Below are 24,725 nucleotides of genomic sequence, written 5' to 3' on the forward strand. Positions count from 1 at the left end.
AAGCCATACGCGTTAACACAAACTGACTCTAGGTTTATCGTTTGTCATTCTGTGCCCTTTAAGTGAATAATTTGGGATTCTTGCCGGAGTTTTGTGAGTTCAGAGGCAGCGTGGGCCGTGCCTCCATGGCGGGGCCTGAGGGCAATCCCCGAGCTGAGGGCATTGCCCGAGCCCGCAGCCGGCATCGCCAGCTCCCCTCCGGGCATGGCCCCTCTGTTCCCCGCCTTCCATCTTCCTCTATCCCCTCAGCCGCCATCGCGGCCCGGCACGGCCCCTCTGCTCCCCGCCTTTCCCCTCAGCCGCCATCCCGGCCCGGCCCGCCCTCAGGGCTGCCCGCGCCGCCCCGCAGGAAGTGATGGCGGCCGAGGGAGGAGGAAGAGCTGCCGCGGGTAAGAGGGAGGAGGCGGCTCGGGGTGGCCTCGGGCGAAACACTCGGGGCTTTCCAGGGATCCTGTGCCCGGCGGGCCCGGCCCCTCATGGCCGCGCTCCCGGCAGTGCCGGAGGGAGGCGGACAGCCCGAGCCCTGCGCGCAGGTCACCCGGAGCGGGTGCTGCAGGGCTTATTTCCCCATTTCCAGCGTGCAGGTGGCTTTTGCAGGTGTTCGGCTAGTCCGAGCCTGCCCACAGAGAGCCGGCCTGGTGGTTCCTGCCCGGCAGGTGATGCTGGGCAGAGGATGATCCCCGAAGTCCTGTTGGCAGTGTGTGTTTGGGGTCTCAGCTGGATGAGTCAAGACTTCAGTAGATCTCAAGTATTCAGCCTTTAAGGAGTTTTGGGAATACTGCATAAAAGTACCCATTTTCAAAGGCACCATGGACAGTTGTTTACCAAACTGAGCAAAAACCAGAGTTTAACCCACACAAAAATAGTTGGACTATTTTGGTGTTGAGATGAGAAAGAAAAGTGTAACATACGAATATATTACTGTATATGTATACTATATATATAGTACCCTTCCTTTAGAAAGTATTCATTAAAGATTTTATGTGCTCTTGACGAGGTGACTAGAACAAGGACACATGGCCATGGAGGATGAACTTTGTGAAAAAGCCAATTTCCCTTGTCTCCTTTCAGCAGGAGTTGGTTTGCTGGTGTTTGTGGCAGTGGGTGAAGAGCTGCTCTAACCTGCACATCTCAGCCCTTCAGGACCTGGTGAACTTACAGTGCTTTGAAATTAAAAAGCACTTTCATGTAGCTTTCACAGCACATTGTATCAGTTCCCAAATGCCAAGTTCCCAGTGTTTGGTAAGGGACATGATTTTAGCATAGGTGGATCAGTTCTGCACATGCTCCACCATGGATTTCCAGAGGAGTTGGCATGTGCAGTGTTCTGGGTTTGTGTTTGACTAGGAGGACTTCCAGGAATCTCTGTTCACGCACTTGTTTGGATAAGGGCCCATTGCATCACCTCAGTTAGCTTCTGCACTGCTTTCTCTCCTGCTCTGTTTTTATACTCTTCTTTCTTAATTTGTCACGCTAGCAGGTAAATGGAGAGAAAGTGAATTTATCTTCTGAAACACATTTTAAGTTGCTGCCATTTATCTAAAGCACCTACTTCATCCCCTTCAGTAAAATAATGATATTGTTCATTAGTTCCTCTAGCTGCTCATGGCTAAATGCACTGCAGTCAGATTGCTCTATTTTCCCCCTCCTATCAACCACTTACAGCAGTCAAACATTTGTAATAATGCTTTTTTTTTTTTTTTTTTTTTTTGGTGGGGGGGAAGACTCTTAGTTCTACTGGAGTTCGTACATAAAATATCTCTAGATGACTAGAACTTGGATTTTCATGTCCAAGGAAGCTCTGTAGTGTTGATGGTTTCAATTAATACCTACATTTTCCCCAGACTTTTTCATCACCCTCAGATTGAATGTTTAGAGTAGTTGTTCTTCCATCCCCTTTATCTTCATCTGGGACAGCTGATGTTTTTAGGTGTTGTCTGAGTTTTGGCATAGTTTTTTAGTTGCATAAATACATGTTTAAAATAATTATGGTGCAGTTGGCAATAGGCAAGTTGAGTATGCAGTACACTTTGAGAGCACATAGAGTCAGCCATTAGCTCTTGTGCAGATATTGCTTTTCAGTTGGTGTTGTGTTGTGAGATGCTGCAATTCAGTCTTGATGGCTGTTCCTGTAACTGTTTTTCACAGGGAAAGATTGTTTACACTTCCAGGTGTCTAAGCCCCTTTGCAATTCCTAGGCAAACCTCACTGTTGGAAACCAGACCAGCTGTTGACCTAGAACTTGAGATTCTCATTTTAAATTCAGCCTTCTTGCAAATTCATTTTGATTATAGAACACCTTGGAAGTCAGGCTTGTATGTGTTAACCACCTAAGAGAAACAGTGAGAAACCATGTATATGCAGCTCTGGAGCCTGAGAAATAGTTAGTGGATGAGAAACCTGTATATCTAGTTTGGCAATTGCATTAATGAAGCCTTAAATTTCCATCTGTCTCTCTAGGAAGATGGAAATCTCCCTGCCCTTCATGAAATCCGTGTTAATCAGTTTATAGGAAGGAGGTCAACAGCTTGGAAGGTGGAAACACAAAATTCAGGTGGTATACAAGCACTATCAGGAATGTGGCCTCTGCATCTTAAAAAGTTTCTCAGAGCTCTAAGATGAGACTGATTAACAACCAGACTCCTGTAGTGGAACTAAAATCTGATGTGTGGAACAGGTAGAATTTTACTGAGATTGTGTATGTGTAAGAAGAAAGGGCTGCCATAACATTGCCACAGCTAAGGCAAGTTGTTGAAACCCTGCTGTCTTTAACATAAATACATAGTTACGGTCTAGAAAGAAAAGAAACCAGGAGACAAAATCCTAAACACTTCCCTCAAAGGAAAACTACAGCCCAAACTCCAGCAAACAAACCAGAGTCCCTTTCCATAGTAGCATTTCAGCGAACACACTCCTTGCCTGGAGGGAAAGTTTGGGAAAACAAACAGCACAGGAGAAAGTCTGGCTGTTTCCAATTTGCAAGTGGGAGGTGTGCAGGCATTATGGCTGTGAGTGTTATAGGAACCTACGTGATGAGGCTGGTATGTATTTGCCACATTGTGTAAAGGTTGCATACTGAGAGACTTCCAAACTCCTCGCCTGGCAGTTCCCAGCTCTGGCATGTTGTCTTTGCAGAAGGATTGGCAGACCCTCAGGTTGCACATATCTGAAGGAAACTGTGTCCTGCTCAGTTACCCAGAGGTCTATGGATGCTTAAAAACATTGTGTTTGTAACCTTTGAAAGTGCTGTCTGGTGGCTGGGCTTTACAGTATTACTGACAACAGATGGCAAATGGCTCTGCTGATGTAATTCTTGCTGGTGTTTCATTCCTGTGAAGTCGCACACTTTCAAAATCTCAGAAAGTGCCTCCATATTTTTCCTGCATAATGATTTCAAGCCAAACTAAATAAAAACATTTTCTATTATTCAGATTCCAGTGGTGTCATGTGACACTGTGGTAACGATTGCCTTGCTGCAGTTTCAGATAAGTGCACGTTTGGTAGCAATTTTAAGGCCTGTGTCCTTTAAGTAATGCTTATTAGTACATAACAGATGCCATTTAGAAACATTATGCCTTTTAATAGGCTCTGCTTTTAGCCTACATGTTCCCATTCCAGGCAGACTGTGGATCAGGCAGGCTTGGAGGTATGCTGTCGTTTATGCAAAGCCTAAGTCAATTTTCTGCTCTGAAGTTGAGCCATGTGTTTTTCCTTGTTTCTTCCATTCTGGTCATAGCTGCCTTGCTGTGTTTTTCCCCCTAGTCATATCTTTGGCTGATTGTCAAGCAATTGCAATCAAAACCTTTTGCATTTTTAACCACCAGCAGTGGTTTCTTTTGTCCTTACAGAAGAGCCTGTATAAACTGAATTTGAACACACTGAGCCTCACTATAAAGAGCACAGCAAGCACAGAGTTAGCCCTCTGTTGCCAGCCTGTCGTTCCTTCTCTGCTTTTTCCTCCTCCTAAAAGGAGAAAAAGGGAAAAGCAGAGCCATGCTGATTTTGGAGCACCTTCAAAGACATGTAGAATAGCTGACACAATGGCACAGAGAAACAAGAGCAGTGTTTACATATTTCCTCCACTACTGGCAGCTCTTCATTAAAGCAAGTTCTGAGACAGCCTTGTGATAGCTGGTGCAGGTGATGTATTAATTTACAGCTGTGTAATAAATTTAGCAAAGTGGAAATTACTGGGGGAAGGGATATTGGGTTTTGTTTCTTTAATTTTTCCCCCCTTTTCCCCCTTTCCTCCTTCCCTCCCCCCCAGTTAATTGCTTTATTTTGAGATTATTCTGGCTGTGCAAATTGATCCTTGCAAGTAATTTGGAGAAAGGCTGCTGGGCTTTCTTAGGCAGACTTATGCTCTCTGCTGGTGGGAGCAGTTGGCCTGTCACATACAAAGCATTTGCAACTCAAAGTATGTGGTATTTGAAGCAGGTATCTCTGAAAATCCAGACAGTAGTCTCATATTGTCATCACTACTTTGTTTGGGGAATATTGTCCTTTCTGATAGCAAAGCAGGACTTTCAGGTACTCCTGGTGTGCCACACGCTGCTGTAGTTTGTATGAGGTGATGTTAAGGGCTGTGTGTGTTGTGACTTTAGATTTTCTCACACTTCCTCTGGATGATGGTAGTAATGGGGAAATGTATTTGATGTGGTACTTAGATGCTAGCCCTGGTGCCAGGTTGTAACTGTATGTGTTTCAGTAATAACTTTTAATTATTCAAACACAGCCATTTTCTGAAAGTGTCCTGTCAGTCTGTCTGGTTTCTCCCTGTGGGATGAATTCATCTCCATGCTGGACCATTTGTCAAACTCAGTTGTCATTTCCTGCTCTTTCACTATTCTCTGTTTATCACAATGGGAGTCATTGTTTTCCTTCTTTCCCTCAAGTTACAGAATGACTTTGGACCAATGCATCCTGCTTTCTACCTTCCATCTTTGGAGAGGATTGAATTGCTACTATCTGCATTTGCATTTGTGCTTCATAAAAGATCTCCTGCTGTTCACAAAATCTTTCCTGCCATTTGCCTTTCAAATCAGCCTCTTCCCAGTTGTTCTGGAAAACCTGTGTATTTTATTTTGTTTAGGGTATAGGCAAATATTAGAATATTTGCTTCCATATGCAAGAAAGGACAAGTTTGATGTCAGAGAAGCAGTGGCTGCCCCATCCCTGGAAGTGTCCCAGGCCAGTTCAGACAGGGCTTGGAGCAGCCTGGGATAGTGGGAGGTGTCCCTGTCCATGCCAGGGAATTGATGTTCTTTAATGTCCCTTCCCACCTGAATCATTTTATGATTCCAAAATCCATACCTCTGCCTTCAGTAGTCAAAGTCAGACTTTTCCAGGAACACTTCTGCCCATTTTTTGATTGTATAAAAACCAGTATTATTAAGAGTTTGATGCTGATGTTCACAAGTTCAGAGGTGTTAGCAGCAATCACACCAGATGGATAGAATTTCCTTGGAAAACCTGATGTGAACATGAACTTCAAAGCCTTAATTAATGACAGTCCTGAATCTCACTTTTCTCCAGCACTGCATTTTCCCCTGAATAATTCTGTAAGCTGCCTCTTTCTTTTTTACATCTAAGCTCTGTGAAAAACAAACTTAAATGTGCAGGAGTATGAATTCTGATATGTCATAGCTATAGCTGGTAGCACTTCCATGGTTTAACAGTATGCTGCAGTTTTTATTTGTCTGTTAAAGTCTGTTTCTGGAGTGTGATACCTCAGCTTTTTTCAATTACATTGAGTTAAAACTTTGTGCTAAACATGCCAGTCCAGATGTGCATTGTGTGTGTAATAGGACAGGAGTAGCCTGTTTACACAGATGTATTTTAGTTTATTTGTACTATGAGTTGGATGTGGCTTTATATTTGTGAGTGTAACACTGCTAAAGATCCATCTGAGGAGAAATAGATATGGTTGGAACCTATTTGCTGGAACTTTTCACAATGGGAATAGTGCAGGTTAGAGTGGAGGAAATATCCTTTCAGTATGCACTCACCATTACACAATTCCCCTCAATATGCACTTGCTTTTCTAGCCTTCAGAACATTTTAATTAATGTGGTTTCAGCAAAATATTTTTATTAAACAAAGCTAAATAATTAAATCAATTATTTCATTTCCGCATCTATTTTTTTCCATTTCAAAAATTGTGGATTACCTTAAGTTTTGGGAAATGAAAAGCATGTGTTTTATAGACTTGGTAATAGAGGGTTCAGAATGCCTTCAGAGCTCATGGAAATATGTGAAAATTGAAGGCATTTTCCTTTTTCTCATCTATGTCCACTTAAATATATGTGTATACCTAAAGCTTTTTTCTTCTCTTTTCTGAAATCAGTAGTAAAGATGTGTTTGTGGGAATAGCATGGCAAGTGGGATAGCAGCCTGTGTTTGGCATTCCTAGGATTTGGTTTGCCCTCCATTTGAGTGACAAAATTTGTAGTAATGACATACATAGCTAAACTCTTCTATTTAATCAAACAAGTTTCTTGATTGGGAATGGGGTTAGGATTATTTTTTGCCCTCTGCCTTCAGGTATTGATTTCACACTTGAAGATTACTTACAAACATAAACTTTAATTTAGTTTGTCTCCTGAAGCCCTTCTGGTTGTTTGAGTTGTGATAGAACAGTAAGTGACACATGAATGGAATTTTGGGGTTGAAACGTACAAACCTGAAGCCTACAATCCTGGCTCTGCTGCCACCACACGCTGTGATGATATTGCAGTTTCACTTACACCAGAATTTGGGTTTTTGACATGTATTTGCTCAGTTAAATTCAGGATGTGAGAGTCAGGTTCTGCGTGTACTCCCGGGAGTGTGCCAAAGACCTCTTCCTTCCTTTGGAAGGTTAAACAAATGTGGCTGTGTAACGATAACCACATGCCTGCAGTTGTTCAGACTCATGGGAAGGGAAGGAGAAGAGTTGATGGGAAGCCCTGCTGTTCATCACAGAGCTCCTGCTCCCGTGAGAGGGTGAGGAACAGCACTTCAGTCATGTGTATATGGTTCAGAAGGGCAAAAAAAAAGTAGTTATTTAATCCTAGACACTGTCCTGGGTGTGCTTCTGTAGTATGGCAGTGACAGTCCATGGAGAACTGAGAACAATTTATGTTATGTGACTTCTTGATCTTTTTAGGTAGTGGCTTCAGAGGCACTGATAAGGAAAGCATCACACCCTTTTGAAGTGGTAGATAAGACATACACTTAACTGATAAGGAACCAGTCAGAAGATGCAGTGATTTGCTGGGGACCACAAAACTGCACCTGTGATAAGAACAAATCTTAGGAGTTCGAGTCTCAGTTGTGTGGTTTGATTACAACAACATTCCCTCCTAAATATTGACATGATATACTATCATTTTGTTTTGGTATGTGTTTGTCTCATATTGCAAAGTGGTTTTTGATTTAAAAAGAAAAAACAGGAAAATACTTATTGGACAGACTCCCTCAGAATATCATCAGAAACACTTCAAACCTACTGAAGATGTTTTTTGGTGTGGTTTGTTTGTTTGATTTTTGTTTTTGTTATTGTGAAATATACTGGCCTGAAAATAAAGCCAATCAACAAAGCCATTGCTGCTATTGCAAGCATTAGAAATGCAAAACTGAATTAAAAAATAATGAAACTTGAAAATTAGAAATGTTAAGTTCTTTTTATCTCTCTTGTTCCTACACCACTGGAAATCTGACTGAGGTATTTTTCATATTTTTACATGTAAAATTATGCACAAATTTGCTCAAATGTACAAAATCCAGAAACAAGTCCTGTGGTGACTGATGGGTCTTCTGTAAACATACAAGCTCTTAATGGATGCATGTAGTATCCTTCTCTGTGTTTGTAGAACATGAAAAAGTAGTTGTAGGATAAATGATTAATTCACTTCAGACATAACACTTTTCATGCTTCATCTACGGTGAGGTTGATGTATTTTGCTTTACAATCTGGCTGCATCCTAAATGCCCTTACTCTGAAATGGGCATTTCAACAAGTCTGACTTTCCTGGAAGGGCCAGCAATACCTCAGTGCATCTTAATCAAGCCAGTGGTGTGTCTAATCTGGAAAAAAACCGCATCACCAACTTAGTTGGCTTAAGGGAACAGTATTAATTACCTACAAGTGAATACAGGAATAGAAGATTCTTAACAATGAAAGCAAATACCCCATCCCTGGAAGTGTCCAAGGCCAGGTTGGACAGGGTTTGGAGCACCTGGGATAGTGGAAGGTGCCCCTGACCATGGAAAGGGGGTTGGAATGAGGTGATCTTTACAGTCACTTTCCACCCAAACCATTCCATGGTTCCAGGAAATACCTGTTGTTTAGTAAATTGTGTATTGGCTTCATGATCAAAAATAACTTTGCAAAGATGCTTCAGAGTATCTGATTAGATGGAAGGATGTCCTTTACTTTTGGACATTACAACAGTCTGCAGTTTCCCTTCTGGAATTTCACATACGACTGTATGCACCATATGTTTTCTGTTGTATTGAGAATAAATTCTTTTACCCATGGAAAAATATTTCCTGCTTACTTTAACTGATAGAATGAAATCTTGCTGAATCTGTAATGTTGGAGGTCTGTCTCTAGTTCATAAAAATTAATTTTAGTTTAGGATAGAATATTGTCTCCCATTTTGCGATTGCATTTATGTATCTCATGCAGAACATATGTGTGCTGATGTGATATATCTGGATTCCCACATATTGATCTTTTGGGGTCCTAAATGAAGTAAAATTTGTCTGACTGTTACCTTTCAAGGAGGATATTTGTTCACTTGATTAAACCCCCATGAAATTCAGTTCTCTCTTCTGGAGGAGACAAGGGGTGGACTGAATCAGGAGCCTTGGTTTATTCTTTTTTGGCAGAGTTGGACAGTGTTTCAGACTGTGGTTTTGGAGGGTAGAATCTCCTAAAGATGACTTTAGGAGTCTGCTGATATTTATAGCTGGTTGTAGCTGTAGCTTTTCACTTCAAAAAATCAGATTCTTAGTGCAAATTGATGACAGATCACCAGAGTGAGATGAGATGTACTTGCACATCCTCGCTTGAGAATGTGGCCCAGACTGCTCCATGGAAACAAAAGAGAGAAGCAGATGCGCTGCTAGTTCTTGCTTTAAAATCTATTCTGCATGCCTGAAATGGAAATGTGCTTGTTGGATTCCTCAGTTATTTGTCTCTAGATATTTTTTCCCTGTGGAACTACAAAGCTTTCATGTCCTTTCCCCTGAAAGCCGGTGTCCTGTGGAAGACAGGCTGGTACCTGCCTGTCACCCCCTCCCTGTCCCTGCTGCTGCACCATCCACTTGAGGATGCCTTGGCCTTGTTTAGCAGCTTTGGCTGTTCAGGATGTCAGCCCCAATGTCAGGAATCCCTCTGGTGCAGGAGGCTCCCGTTCTAAATTTATTCTCTTGGTTTATGGTGCCTTCTCTATGGCTGCAGCAGGAGGCCCCTTTTGTGACTCTGGTAACCCTTTGTGCAGAGAGCCCCTTGCAGGAGCTGCTGGCAGGGTCCTGGCAGACTGGCTGCCATCATGTGCTCTTTTGTTGCTGCTAGGTAAAATCAAATTCAAATAAAATCCTGTCATTCCAATTAGGTCCAAAGGCTGTCCTTGGAACATCGATATTTTGATCTCCCAAGATGCTGATTGGGTCTTGGACTGTGCACCGTGAGAACAGCACTGTTTTTATTCTAAAGCAAAGTTAAGATTGTTTTGCATTTGATTTAGCAGTGTATATAACATCCTGTAGGCCAGCAATAATTACAATTTTAGTTGTATGCCTAGTAAGAATAGTTATGGATAGACTTTGAGGTTTTCTTCTTGTGCCTGTAGACAAAAGAAGTGTAAAAGGAACATACACAGCTGGACAAATGTTATTTTGTCACTTTATACTGGGAAAAACTGGGAAACACATTAGTTGACATAAAAAGCAGTTCAGACAAGTGTTTTTTTCCCTGCCCATGGCATCTGAGCAGTGTAAGTGCTGTGTGCATGTGTGCACATTTTGAGGGGATTTTCACAAAGGCCAGTCTTAGCACCACTGACTTCTTGATTCCAGAGTATCTAAAGTGACACTTCTGTTCCATGGTATTCCTAAAAGAACCTCACTCTCTCTCCCCCCTCAACATTTTTTTTTTCACAATACATTTTTTTGCTGCTGCTTTTATTGGAACATATGCTCCTTAACTCACTTGGGCCTTTTCACTATATTGTACAAGAAAGACAAGTTCACTGGAAATCTAAAAGCATTTTTAAAGGGAAAGATTACTTCTGTGCAAAGCTGTATTGATGGAAAGTTGATCAAAAGTTTCCTCTAAAGCCTCATTATTTAATCTATGACCTTATTTTGTCCTTCAAATGGTCCTTTTTACCTTAGAGTACAAGCATATTTATAGCAGAAAGTTGGTTGCTTTGTTCAGTGAGGAGAAAACATGACTGTGCTGTTAAGTTGCATTGGCTGCACCCTGGCAGGAGGGAGCCTTGTAAGCAGCACCTCATGAACAATATTTATTAGCATGGCAAATATTTTTCTTTGTGCTAAACTCAAGTTTTACATGCTGCTCTTTTGTAAAGGATTAATTTACTAGTAAATTTGCTTTTGTGAATAACCAAAGTTTGGAATAATAATCTTTAATTTCTCTCCTGATATAACTTCTTTGCTTGATGGTGTTTAAGTTCTGCCTGTGATTTTATAATGACTTGACTTGCCAATGCTGCAATGCTCTTTTTCTCTCCCATTTTGTCACATACAAATATGCTATGAAACCCATTTACAGAACAGCTTCTCTTCTGCATTCTGAGTACACAGCTTTGCTGCCAAGCCTCGGGATGGAAGCTGGTTGCCTGCAAAGGGCAGGAAAATAGTGTTTAAAGCATTTTAAGCATTTTAATTTTCTTATCCTTTTGCTGAGGAATCAGATACTGATCAGTGCTGGAGGGAGAGTAGTGGGACCACGGGTGAATAGTGTGACCTGGTACTACAAATCCCATGCTCTTACTTTTATATGGAAAGGTATTATTTTCAATATAGTACCTATATGATTCCTGGTTTGTTAATCTTGGTATAGCCAGGTCTTGCACTGGTCCTTTTAAGACTCTTCCTTGTCTCCACCATTTAGTTTACTATCAGTGTAGTTATTTCACCTTTAACTTACCAAGGGAGCTGCCATGTAAGACCAAGCCATCATTAGAAAGGGAGGATTCAGAACTGAGATACCAGCTACAGCTGTGTGGTAGAAGATTTGGTCTTCACTTTGGGGCTTACAAGAGTTGCAGGTGTAGTCTATTGATTGAAAACCCCTGAAATTGAAGCTATTTCATTCCTGTGATGGAAGAGTGGCTGGACACCATTTGGGTTGCTAGCACATTTCTTGTCATGTTTTGTTTTTCTTGGGCTGATGATGAACCACCAGAAAGTTTGGTTTAATTTATCAGAAGAAGGTTAGTGCTTCTTCAGGAAGTTGGACGTGACATTTAGGTTACAGGCATCAGATATATGTAATTTTTGTTTGCATACCATTAACAAATACCTGTCAGCACTGAGTCACATGAGTTCAAAGTTATGTTGCATAAAAGATGATGTTACTATTTTGGAAAGTCTTGTGTAGGTATTTTTTTTACATTATTTCATTGTTGTGGAAGTGCCCAACTGATGTTAGTCAAAAAAAAAAGAAGGAAAAAGTTAACAAAACAAAAGATCATAGACTCACCCAAAAAGGGGCATGTTATGTTTTTGGACAGTGCTAAACTCAGGCTGTGTTTTGAAGAATTTTTTTTGCTCTTCCAGCATTAAAGCAATTTACTTACACCTATAGAAATTTGAGGCTGTGCTTGTTGAATTCAAAGAAGACAAGTGTGATTTGATGCTGTCACGGTTCTGCTTTGTAAAATTGCATGTCAAGAGGTAAATAACATATAGATAAATAACATACAGACAGGTTTTTACCATCCTTACTATTTAGGTTAGGATTATACAAAAGGCTCTAATGAGATCATTAAGGGCCCAGCCACACCAAGCAGCTGCTGGGGAAACTGAGGTTTTAAGGCTTGGGTTTTTTATTTAATATAAAATGTAAAACTATCTTGTGTTCTATTTTAATCACAGGTCAACTTTACTTGGTTGATGCAATAGCAGGAGATCCAGAGGTTCTGCAAGCAGATGCTGAAACATACTATGAAAAACTCCTGAAGAAGTCATCCACTCCTGATGTTTTTTCCATCCCTGGAGGAGGAGAGGTAGTAGGCTGATGTTTCTCATGCTGCAAGTTAGATACCTGCAGATTAGTTTTTTGGTTGTGCTCATGATCTGCTAATAGGGGTGAACTGGTGTGACTGGATTGCAGATCTCTTAAAATCATCAATCCAGCATTATTTCAAATCATTTGCATGCTCTAAATGAGAGACAAGCTTAAACTCCAAGTCTAAAACCCTCTGAGTGTGCAAGAGGGTTTGAAGTACTTTGGTGAACTTTGCATCTTGACTTGCCTCCTTACAGGACTGAATCAAAAGCAAATGTTACAGACATTTATACCATGGTGCTGCTCTGTATTCTGCCTCTACTGTGCAGTTTACACAGGCATTGTGATACACTCTATCTTTTGTTTCTATTCTTTTCAATACTTATGTTGGTAATTTTGAGTGTGGATTCTCCCAAAGAAATGGTGTTCCTAAGACACCTGAGTGGAATAGAGATGACTGAATAGGCCTATTAAACATTTTTACTGTAGTCAACCTATGAAATCTTTAATTCTGGCATTTTGTAGATCATAAAAGGTGTGCTGAGATACCTGTTATTGTACTATCAAAGCAGAAATTGGATTAGTTAAAATGACTATTTGGAATACAGTAGCTTTTCTGCAATTTAGGAAAATAATATGCAGTAATTTCCAGAAAATGCTGTTCCAGGTGGGATCAGCTTCAGCTTTGAGCCAGGAATGTAAGAGGGTTTAAATACTCTTCTAATGCCCTCTAGTGGAGCCTGTAGGGCTAAATACAAACACACTGAACATGCAAAGATCCCCCAGTTCAGGGCTTCTGAGTCCTTATCATCCATGCCTGCTTGTACTTTCAGATATTCATTTGCTGTTCCAGTAGAAGGGAGGGGAGGTTAAAATCCCAGGCAGTGCTCTGTGTTTGCCTGCAATAGCTACACACACTGAGATCAGTTAAAGGTGGACTTCTGGTTTTTGATTCACAACTGTCTTCATTTTGTGGCTTGTCACCAGCCCTTAAATGTATCACATGACTGATTTGAGTCTCATAGCAACACATTTCTCTTTGCATTCATGTAATTCTGGTCTAATCTAATATGCAGTCAGGGGCATAAGTAATGGTAGTGCTCTTGCTGTCTTTTTTGTCATAGTCTATAATAAACAGCTCAAATTTTGGAATTTAAAATAATTTAAATGTAATAAGGTGAAACTCCTGTTCCCAGTGAACATCCTAATTAACAATCTTTATTATAGACCCACAATCTGGAGGATAAGGGGTTTGATGTTTGAATAATGGCTGCATTACCAAGCATTTTTTGCCCCTTCTGCATATGAATTAAAACAGGTTTCAAGTGGCAGGACTGGCAACAGTGAATAATTGCTTAGCAGGAGTTAAGTGGCTGTCAGCCCACTTGCTGGGGTCACAGAACTTCTTTTTGGTATGACTTGGTCAAGCATCCAGCACACAAATAGCAGGGATTAGTGTGAGTGAGGATGGGAGAGCAGCCACACTCAAAGCTATGTTTGGCTTGTGCTGCTCTTGTTAACACCTGTGAAAGTGCACATTACTTTATCAAACAAAATAACAATTGTGGCAGTACTGGAAGTAGTCCTGGCCTTTTCATTATGGAAATGCACCCAGGTGCCATAATGACATCGATGCTGTTATGTTTGAAGCATGCAAAGAGCAACTGAATCTCCAGATTTAGGCAAGCTCATGAATACAGATTTCAAGCAGTTTTCAAGTTATTTTTTTTCCTGGAGTCCAGTGTTTGCATAGATGCTTCCCGTATTCTGGCACTTGTCAACTACTGAACACTGGTTTCAGCTTAGAGTTGTTATCCTGAATAATCCATATTCATATTTCTTCCATGTACCAAGAAATATTAAATGTAACACGTGACTGATTTGAGTTTCATAGCAAACTGACAAATGGGTGCAATTAGAGAGAGAGGCACACCCACACATACACAATGGACCAGATTTTGGAAAGTACAGTACATACTGTGCTAAGTCATGCACGCTCTTTGCCTGTACCTAAACTTACATGACAGCATTTGCAATATTCATATGGAAATCGTCATTTCTATGCATATAGAGCTGTTTGAGCACAGTAATTTTGTGTTTATGTGTCACATCATTTAGAAGTTTAGTCTAAGAGCAAAATCTTGAGAGCTGCATTTTGATTTTAGCTTTGCCTTCAACTTAACCACCTTGTGCCAATTATCTCCCCTCACTGTGCCTCGAAGATAAACTGCCCAGGCACTGCCCTAATGCTTTGATACTCCCTGTACCCTGAGGCTTAATTCATTGTTTGCAAAACACCACAAGTACTCAGCTGGAGGATGCTGTAAGAAGTGCAAGTTGTGTTTGTTTTCATTTGATGTGTCTGGTCTTTCATAACACCATTTGTCTGCATGTGACAGTGTTCAAAGCCAGGTTGTGTACTAACCAGGGCAAGTCAGCAATAAGGTCTTCACTAACTTCAGTGCTTGATTTCTTTTAAATTAACTTTCCTTATGGATAATATTAGAATATTATGTGTATTTCAGTGCCTTGAAGTTAAGAGGGTGTTGTGCTTGTACTGTGAGTGCCAGCAAAACATGTCAATAAAACATGCCATAAGTGCATCTGATACATGAAGTACTTGCAAGCTTTGCAGTACAAAGAGCTACAGGGTTTGTTTGTTTTTTTAGGTTAAACTTGAAGATTCCTGTGTGCATTTTGTCCCTCTCTACCGAAATAATCCTACTTGCAAACTGTTGCTGTTAACTGATCCAAAGGATAAAGAGACAGGTTAGAATTGGTCAAAATATTTTGAAATTTAAGTAGTTGTAATTTCTTTACCTTTAAGACGGTCTACTTGTTTATGTATTTAAATATTCTGGGTTTTGTTTTGAATATGAAGTGGTTTCAGTTTATCTGTCAAGGATTTGTGTCAGTGGGCTGCTGATTAGCTGGAAGAATTGACAATCAGAGCTTTTAAATTCTATGCATAAAATCTTTGCTGGTAGCTGAAAAATCACCTGGGTAAACCTGTTATTCTTTCTGACTTTATTCAACAGGATAATATTTTTCTAATTCAGAATGATGTGAAATTTAACACATTATGGTTTGGATAGAATCCTGAAATCCTTAAACAGTAAAAGACAGGTATGAAATTGTATTGCTTCTTACTGATTCTTCTCATATTCTTTTTTTTTTTTATTTTTAACTTTATGATATTTTTTCAGTCCTGGGTTTAATTGCCTTTTATTTCCAATGCTGGTGTTTGAAGGCTATCTGGTGTGTAGCTTAAGTGGGGAGTGTTGGTGTTGTTGTGAAGCAATGGGCTGTGGAATTTTTAGAATATCTGCCATGAGGACATGAACTTTTGCATTGACTCACTGTGTCACTTAGGAAATACAGAACACATGAAACCTCTTAAACTTCCAGCTTCCAAATGTGACAGCAAACTAATAACATCTGTCATTAAAGGTGTACATTTTTTTAAAGGATAAGCTATAAATTATGCCTGAAAGTTTTTAGTAGCCAATATTCTTAATAATACTGCAAGGCAAAGCAAAATTCTCTGTTCATTTCTAAGTGTGGCAGGTAATGATCTTGCACTTCTAGAACAGGTTCTGTTAGTGTAAGTGTTCATTGTTCAGTCCTACTCTGTAACCAGGAAATTTCTTCAGAAGAACAAAAAGCAGATTAAAATCACCTGTGGTTAGAGGTGAACTCTGCAGTTTTCCAGCTCATTCTGCACTGGATTTCAGTTGGACCTTTGCTAATGGGCTGTGATCCACAGGAGAAGGTAGGAGACCTTTCCAAGTTCCAAGTGGAGTCAAAAGACTTTCTGGCTTCTCTAGAACTATTGATGTAGAATTACTCTTTTGACACTAATTTATATATTCCACTAATGTTTTCCTGAAGAGAGATGCTCGCTGGTGTGATAAAGGGGAGAAGCATCTGCACCAGAGGCCAGACTTGCTCAGAGTGCAGTTGTGCTTGCCTGACTCATGTTCAAAGGAACGTAGCTAAAAGCAGCATTGATTTAATTTAGGCTGCACAAGAGGAATTGGGATCTGTAACTACAGTGCAGAAATAAAGAATTATTAAATGAATGCAGGTGAAAGTGCATTTAGCACAGCTCTTCAGTTAAATGATCTCATAGTATTAGGAACAATAAGTATTAATGAGATACAAGCACACAAGGAAAAATGATTTCTCACAGGAACAAGTCAAACAAGTCCAATTGGAGCCTAAATTACATGATAGCTATCTTCATTAAAAGCTTAAACCTAGCAGAATAAACACCTTATTATATTATAAACAACAGCCTGACTGACTGCTGTGACCCCCCCCCTTGCAAAATTTCAGCTCAAGTTACCAGTCCAGAGTCAGAGGAACAGAGAGATCTCTAAGTCTGGTTATTTAAATAAGGCCTACATCACCTGGATTTTGATATTTCCTTCCAAAAATGTGATTTAAATAATTTTATGGAATTTCTTTGTTTCTGGATTTTATATACTATAAACATGTGGCCGATCTTCCTGCACAAATTTGACTGATGTGATTTGTTTTTTCTTTAGGCGAGTTTTAATAATTTTTCGTTAGTTCTTTAAAGCCTGCTGGGATGTGTGTGCATACCTATACATGTGGGCATATATGTTTGAAGTATTTTGTCTTAAAATTTACCTACAGCTCAGCAGATTTGAAATTTACTCTTAGGGTGGAAGACTGTGCTAATGGGTCAACTCCACCTGGATTTGCTCACCTACATGACCTTTTGTTCTGACCAGTGAACAGATGAATTCAAGACCAATTCCTTCAGAGAAAGGCAATGTATTTCAACTTAGTCTTTGTTACTTTAAGGACATTTGTTTTAAGGGCAGAAAATAAAAACATTTAACAAGTTACGTAATTTTCTTTTCTTTACTTGAGCCTTATGCTTTTCTTGTGAAACAAGTTTCATCCAGATGGAAGAGAGAAACAGTCTTGCTGTAGTTGATCTCTTCTCTTCCTCCACCTGTCCACTTCATCTGCATTTTAGTTTTCTTCCATAGCAGGAGCACTCTTAGAAACAAGTGTTCTGTTTGTCCCCACATACTGTGTTTCAGTTTGATGGTATTTAGTTCTTGAAAATTTGTTTTAAAGAGGTGTGGATTCCACCACTGAGATTTATTTCTGATCATCTTGATAAGATGGGCTGTCCAGAAGTGATGTGTAGCCTGTGGTTTGAAATGATCTGCATATTTCAAAGAGAAAATAGGTATGGCAGCTTTTCTGTTGGACTTGGTCTTGGTTGGAAGCATTTTTAATTTATTTTTGATAGGCTGAGTGGTGTGTTCTGTTAGTATATCTGTACAGATATTTTTATGAGAATGTAAATTGCATTGTTAGGGCTTACAGAGCATAACATGGGTGATTAACATCTTTATAACACTAAATAAACATATCTTATTGTGGCATTTTCTGTATGCTGCATGTAATAATTCACAATAACTGTGAGATGCCTTGGAACATTTATCACAAGACATTTGCAACAAATCACTGAGTGAAGCTTGAATTGTAGAATAAAATGTAACTGGTTGCAGGAAAGATCTATCTGAGATGCTTGAATGGCTGCTATTCCAGCAGGAATCTGCCTGCCTCCCAAGCTTTAATGTATTTGTTTTGATGAAATTCCTAGAAAAAAATGGGAAATGCTTTTATTCCATTTTAAAGACAGGTAACTGTGGGACCCAGCTAGTTCAGTGTCAATGCTGGAGAATGCAGCAGAAATTCTCAGTTTCCTCCAGTCTCAGAGTATTTCCAGAGTGGAAGTCTTACAAAAGCAGCCTCTTTAAGTGTGTCAGTAATCTGAAATAGTGACAGAATTTAGGTAAAGAGGATTTTACAGAAAGTACCACTACTTTATCTTAGATATTTATTAAACAAACTCTAATTACATCTCTCATATGTAACATCACCTGTATTTAGTTTGTAACTGAGGGATGTGCTTCAGCAATTCAAATAAGGCAGGGAAAAAAAGAAAGGCCAAGCTGGATGTTGCTTTATTTTTTCTTCTTTGCTCTGTGTGTAGAATCCTGATGTGCACATTTCATTTAAATAGTTGCACACCAGTGTGGGAACATTTGGCCAGCATAGCCTAGGAAGTAAAAATATAATCCAGGCCTGAGTTGGGAAGGGATCCATGTTTGCCCAGCAAAAGTAGACATTTCATAATCACAATTGCATTATGCTTGGTGCCTAATTCAGCTCAGTCCTGGATTCCAAACACCCTGTGCTGTGGAATCCTGTGCTCCACTGCCTGTCAGCTTCTTGCAACACTGTTTGTCTGAGTGCAGGTGATGAAAGTGCAGAGGTTTAGCAAGCTGTTGCTTACAGGGCAAGCCACCCACCTGAGCATGTGTAACCCCATTAATTGACCTGAAATGCATTTTACCTGGTCTTGCAACTGCAAGATCCAGCACATCAGGTCTTGCAGTTGCAAGGTCATTATAATCACACACATCATGATTCACAGGGTTCAGGTGATGTGTGTTGGCAATAACTGCATCTCTTGTGATCAGGTGAACTTAACTGAATGTCTTGGAAAGAACAGCAAGACTGGGGAGGGAGAGAGAGAGAGGGAACATGTGGTCTCACAAATCATGTTTGCATTTGAAACAGTGTTCTTCAAAGTTGATTATAAAATGAAAATGAGAGTATGGGGAAGCATGGATGGATTTAACTGCAGACCAGATGTTGACTTGAAAAATGATAACAAAAAGCAAAGTACATATGTTTGTGTGAAATCTGGAGAAATGTTTTTTCCTTCAAGGAAGGCATCCATATAGATAAAGTTGCTCAAGTAATGTGATGTGACAGTTGCTATGTCAACTAGTGTTCCCTTCCACACATTTAAATTATTGAATAGCACAGTAAATGTTCTATAAAAGCAACTCCTTCCAACTTGGTTATGCATCTTTCTGTTTTCCTCAAAGCTTTTAAAAACTTTTCTGACCTTTACTATGTGTCTTGTATGTCTGAACTGTGTGCCAAACCTCTTTGCAGCTCTTATTAAAGTCAGCATTTGGCCCATTATGTCCCCTTTGTGTGACTCAGCTCCCTTTGTAGCTGCATGTTTCATGGATGTGTAATGGAGCAGTGGCTGCTGCATTTGAAAGCAGAGGGAAGGGTTTGAGGGAACAGATTGAATCCATCACAGAAAGAGTATGAAAATCCTATGCAAGTAAGTGCATAATATTTAATGAATTGAGTCTGCTGCCATAAACAGGCATCTGCCCTTGCGTGCAATACTTCTTCCTTGTTAACCCAGCACACCAAGTGTAATGCTTTCTGGCACATGCTTTAATAATTTATTGGAAATATAAGTTAGCTAAGAGGAATCTCCAGCCTTAAAGCTATCAGGAGTGATAAAGTCTGAAGCAAAAGGGAAAATTAACTTGTGTGTATCAGTGACATTTGTATAACCTGAGGCTAAAACAGGTAAATAATGAATCCTATCCTTGAAGTAATTTCGTTTCTTTGTATGTGAATTTGTTTCTAACTTACAGATGTTTTTGAACTTTCTTATATTTTTCCCTAACTGGGTAGGTTAGAGCCAATTGTTGGAGTACTCTTTTAGGACTCAAGACATGTGAACTCTGTGCTGTTCTTTGCAACATTTTTCATATATTATATTCTATATTTCTATATAAAAATGGACATAGTAGGTGGCTTATTTGAAGATATTAAAGATACTGGTGTTCTTGAGCAATCCTGAAGTTGTGGCCATGTACTTTAGGTGAATGCCACCAGTGTACAGATATTGAAGGTTCTTTTTGTTGAAATATTTGCTGTTTGACATGCTTGTGGTCATAAGTGATCATATTTCTGTGTTTATTCCAAAACCTCATCTAAAGCCTTAAAATTTATTCTCTATCCTTTGAAATGACCCCATGTCAAAACTTTTCTTTCTGAACAAGGCTTGGAAGTAATTTCAGTGTCACTGTTGCTGCTTCAAGTCTTTTACTTGTAAATCTATTGGCAGGCAATGAATTCTGTAGATGAACATGTAGGAGTAGGGTTTAAATACTTGTTCCTGCATATGTGAAAAATTGAGGAGGGATGGGAAGAAGTGGGGTGCAAGTTTTGCATCACACCTACATGAGGACTTGACTTACGTGGGTTGCTGATACACTTTGCCCTGAAGCAAAAGTGTATCTTATTATGTGTGTCTATGTCTGTCTTTTGTTGATAGAAACCTCTCTGTGTGCATTTCAACCTCAGGGAAGATCTGTCCGTGCAGGGATTTAGGAGTCTGTAGTCTAAAAGTTCCCACAGATAGAAATTCAATCACAGGGAGAGCTGAAAAGCTGTTTGATAAAGCAGATATGAGAATTTTTGTGTTTGACTTGCATGAGTGCAAATATGTGCACTCAAATATATGCAAATATGTGTGTGTGGGCAGGGGAAAGTTTGAAAGAAACTTGAAAACTGTAACCTTTATCCAGGTAGCTCCACTGTCCCAAATGCCACTCAAACCTACTCTGCTACTGAACTTAGTATTAAGCAGGAAGTGCTTTATTCATATGGAATGCAGGCTGTCACACCAAAGTCACATCAATTCCTGAGAAAAATTACCTTCACTTGATGCCTCGTGCAGTACTGAAAATTGGATATCAAGGGACGTGGAGGTGAAATGGAAATACAATTGTTGTTCTGCTGTCTCATAGCAGAGCAGACTGGAGTCAGCTGGAGGGAGAAGTAGATCTGAGGCTGCCTGTGGAAAAATTCAGAACCTACTTTGCATTTGCAGGTAACGTGTTCCCCTGTTTTTTGTTTCTGTAGTTTTGGCAGTTTATTTGAGCCAGCGTTGGTGGCCTGTGGAAGATGTTGTGAAGACGGCTGATCCTGCTAGAGATGGGCTTGTTTGGGTGAGGATGCTATTTTGAACAGTTGCTTTTACCCTGGAGATTCCCAGCCAGAACAATTATGTAGAATTGTCTCTGGTTTCCTACAGCTCCTGCTCTGAACCTGTGGGATCTGGGCTCTGTGGCTCACCAAGTGTTTCATGTCTCCAGGACACAGTGACATGCACATTAGCCCTCTCTAAACAATTCTGTGCATGCAGCTCATGATTCATCTGTGGAATTTTTTTCTTTTGGTTTTTAGTTTACCCTCACTGCCTACTAAAGGAATGATCATAAATTGAATTCCTACATTAGCAATAATTTCTCACATTAACCGACTGGTGGGAGGTGTTACTACCCTTTGGAACAATGTCTTATGTATCTAAGGTTTTTATGTATTTAAGGTTTTTTTTTTATTTGGATAATACTAATATTGGGTTCATTTTATGAAGTGGTTGCTATTTAGTAATTTCTATATCCATAATTTTTCTTCCAAATAAATTATTTTGGTAAGATAGAACTGCTTTTTCATAGTTTGAAAGATTTGGGTAGCCTGTAGTCTGTTTGCAACAAAAAAAGTCAGATGCCTGAAGCATATGAGCTTGGTGTTGGTGTGGGGTTATTAAGTCAGTTTTGTTTCCTACCCAGCCCTCAGTATCTTTGGTCCTTAATGATTCCATTCCTTTATCATCTTTTTGTGTGACACATAGAGTTTAATTATTTGCAGAATTAAGTAGGCTTTTTATAGATAACTCAACTGGAGGGATTTTGAGATACCAATCCTTGCAAGACAGACCTTCAGGAACACAGCGCTACAGGCTTTCAAGCATCTCTCTATCAACAGAGAATGAAAATAATGTATGAAAATAGAAATCTTACCCCCTCTAGCTCATTGCTAAAAGAGAAATTGCCATGATTTGTGGAAATTCTCACTTCTTTTTCAGCATTTTCAACATTTGTGTGAAGCTGTTGGCACCAGTTTTTACCTTGATGGTCAATATAATCTTACTCCTTTATATTCCTCCATCTCCCTCTCCTGTCAGTTGTCTCCTAAGGAGCCCAGCACAGAATAATTGTTTATGTTACACCTAGATTATAGCTGGTTGGAACAGACTATTCTCTGTTTTGTATAGTGTCTATCTCAGTAAGGTCCTGGCCCATGAAATTCTTTGATGCTGTGGCAACACAGTTAATAGGGGAGAGGTGACCAGGCCACAGAATGAATCCAATCTTTCTTCCATTTTTCAGTAGGATTAGATTGCCTTGATCCTGGTTCCAAATCTGTGACTAGTTCACTGTGCCTGCAATCAAGATACTTCTGCTGCTTTACAATTCCTCTCTGTGGCAAAAAGAGATATGTCAGGCTTTATAAATAGTTACTAAACTGTTCTATGCCCTCTGGATAGAGGGTGAAACATTAGGAAAAACTATTTTTGTTATTTTAGCTGAACCAACTCAGGAGGTATTTTCCCCAAATTAAGTGTACATGTTTCCTGACCTCCTCCCTCCCAGCCTCTTTTGATTTTGAAACCTTTTATGCGATGCAAAATACTATTCTCTGCCTCATTTTTCTTTGGTCTGTTTTTATTTGTTCTCTAAGGTCCAGACATTTGGAGAAAGGATTGTCCTCTTTGTTCTGAACTGCATTATTTTTGGAATGCTGGAAGGGAGTTCAGCTAATGATGCATTCTTTCTACCTCACTGTGCCACCGAGCGTGCCAAGATACTCTGGAGAAGCGGCGAGGCTGCTGCCTTTTACTCGGTCAAGATGAAAGGTAAGGTCATTTTAGAGACACATTTCCACTGGTTCCTAATAGCTGGAAATGTAATCCTTTTGTTTATCTTTCAGTAGAAATAATCCTGGCTCTCATTTACATTTTTATATGAAATCTCCCTTAGAATTAATCGGGGGAGCAAACCTTCCCAGAATTTGGAAGCCATCCATGTTACATTCATTTAAACGTGATAGTTCCAAACCCTATTGTGATCTGAGGTACTGGCTTACTGCAATAAAATGTGCTTTAATGCAGCCAAGTAGGAGGAACATCTAGGAACAAAGAATGTAGGGCCTATCCACAGGAAGGAGGATTGCATCCTGGAAAGAATGATACCTGTAAAAGGAGTGCAGTTCTCAGCAGAAAAACATACTGGGAGTTGGTGGTGGCAAGAAGAAGGATCCTTGGATGTGTGAGGAGCAGTGTCTGTTTTGTGTAGAGGAAGGTGTGTGCACTAGATCAGTCCTGGAGTACTTTGTGCAGTTGTGGTACTCTTAGTTTAAAGGATGATGATTAATTGATTTCATAATTAATTGATTAAGTGACATAGAAAAGAAACAAAATGTATTTTAATTCTTTAGGGATACTTGATTAGCTTTAGAGAAGGTCTTTTATTAAACACAGAGTCTTTATTAATGCAAATAATTGCTGTTAACCAGTGGAAGAGGCTTAATTGGAATAACTCCAGGTATGCAGTCGAGCCTGTACCCTGACATGGGAGCTGTTTACCAGTCTGTGTTTAAGATTCATGGGAATCACCTTGATACCAGCAGCTTAAACAGAGAGGGTGGGATCTTTGGAAGAAAAATATTGTCCAAGTCAGGATTCGATAGCCATCCATCCAAAATGGGAGAAAAAGAAGCAGCTTGAAAGATGGGTTGTTTTGGATTCCAGAGGACACTCTGAAGGTGCCTTCTCTGCTGCAGTCCCAAAGGCCAGCAACAATAAGATGTTCTGCTCCTTGGAATGGAAAAATCCTGATACACACAAAGGTGTGGCTTGTACAGTACCGTGCTGGTGCTGCTGCACCATCACTGAGGAATCAGGACTCAGCCTATGATCAAGGAGCCTTGTGTGCATCTCTGATTGTGCTGATGAGCTGGTTTGTAATGGCAAACACAAGTGCATTTTCCTTTAAGTCCATAAATATTCCTGAGCAATGCTTTTGGAAAGAAACACTTGTAGGGGCTGTAATGATTCATGCTTCAGTAAAATAAATGTGCACAGTAGTCTGTTATGGGTGGAGTATTAGCCAAGTTGAAACTGTTTCTGAGTAAGTTGAGAGTCACAGTTTGGTTTTAAACCAGGTCCACATAAAATACAAATCCTTCAAGTCCAGCTTTGTCAGCATCTGCCTTTTCTTGCCAGTGTTTTTTTCTCTGGGCAGCTATATTTGTTAGCTTTTGGCCTGTGTCACAAATTACTGCAGTCTTTTGCCAAAGCCTTTTCGGGAAGCTTGAAACTGATTGTTTTTGCTGCTTTTTGCTATTTGATGTACGCATTTAGAATTTAATTCCTCTTTCTGAAGTTCTGTGATTTCAATTTCATACCAGCCATGCTGTGGCTGATTCTATTCACTCTACTTTTAAGAAGAGCCCTGGATTTATTAGTCCCAAAACAGACTAAGATAAATATCTTTGCTTAGAAGCTGTATTTCACATGGTTGTTTTACATATTTTCATAATTTATTTTTTAAAATCATAGCATAAGTTCTTTTTTCCTTTTGCTGTCCTGGTCAGAACATTTAGCAGAGGCAGCTTTAACTACAGGACTTTATATTGTGCTGGACCTCTGTTGCAGCTTCTGGTCCTAGGAAATTTTCCTAGGACGTTTTCCTTTGTGCCCACC

The 24,725-nt window shown here is 39.8% G+C and overlaps 1 protein-coding gene across 2 annotated transcripts in view; it reads left to right on the forward strand.

Moving 5' to 3' along the window:
- Positions 1–266: 266 nt before the first annotated feature.
- The window catches only part of LOC306808062 (protein FAM169B-like), a 35,942-nt gene continuing 11,483 nt past the window's right edge, over positions 267–24,725 (forward strand). For both annotated transcript variants that reach the window (XM_079318211.1, XM_079318212.1), the window contains exons 1-5: positions 267–389; positions 12,112–12,242; positions 14,914–15,013; positions 21,041–21,126; positions 22,703–22,877. In XM_079318211.1, coding sequence (XP_079174337.1) covers positions 356–389; positions 12,112–12,242; positions 14,914–15,013; positions 21,041–21,126; positions 22,703–22,877 — 526 coding nt within the window. In that variant the 5' untranslated portion in view covers positions 267–355. The remainder of the gene's footprint in view (positions 390–12,111; positions 12,243–14,913; positions 15,014–21,040; positions 21,127–22,702; positions 22,878–24,725) is intronic.

Source organism: Erithacus rubecula, assembly GCF_903797595.1.
Source record: "Erithacus rubecula genome assembly, chromosome: 14".
Classification (NCBI taxonomy): domain Eukaryota; kingdom Metazoa; phylum Chordata; class Aves; order Passeriformes; family Muscicapidae; genus Erithacus; species Erithacus rubecula.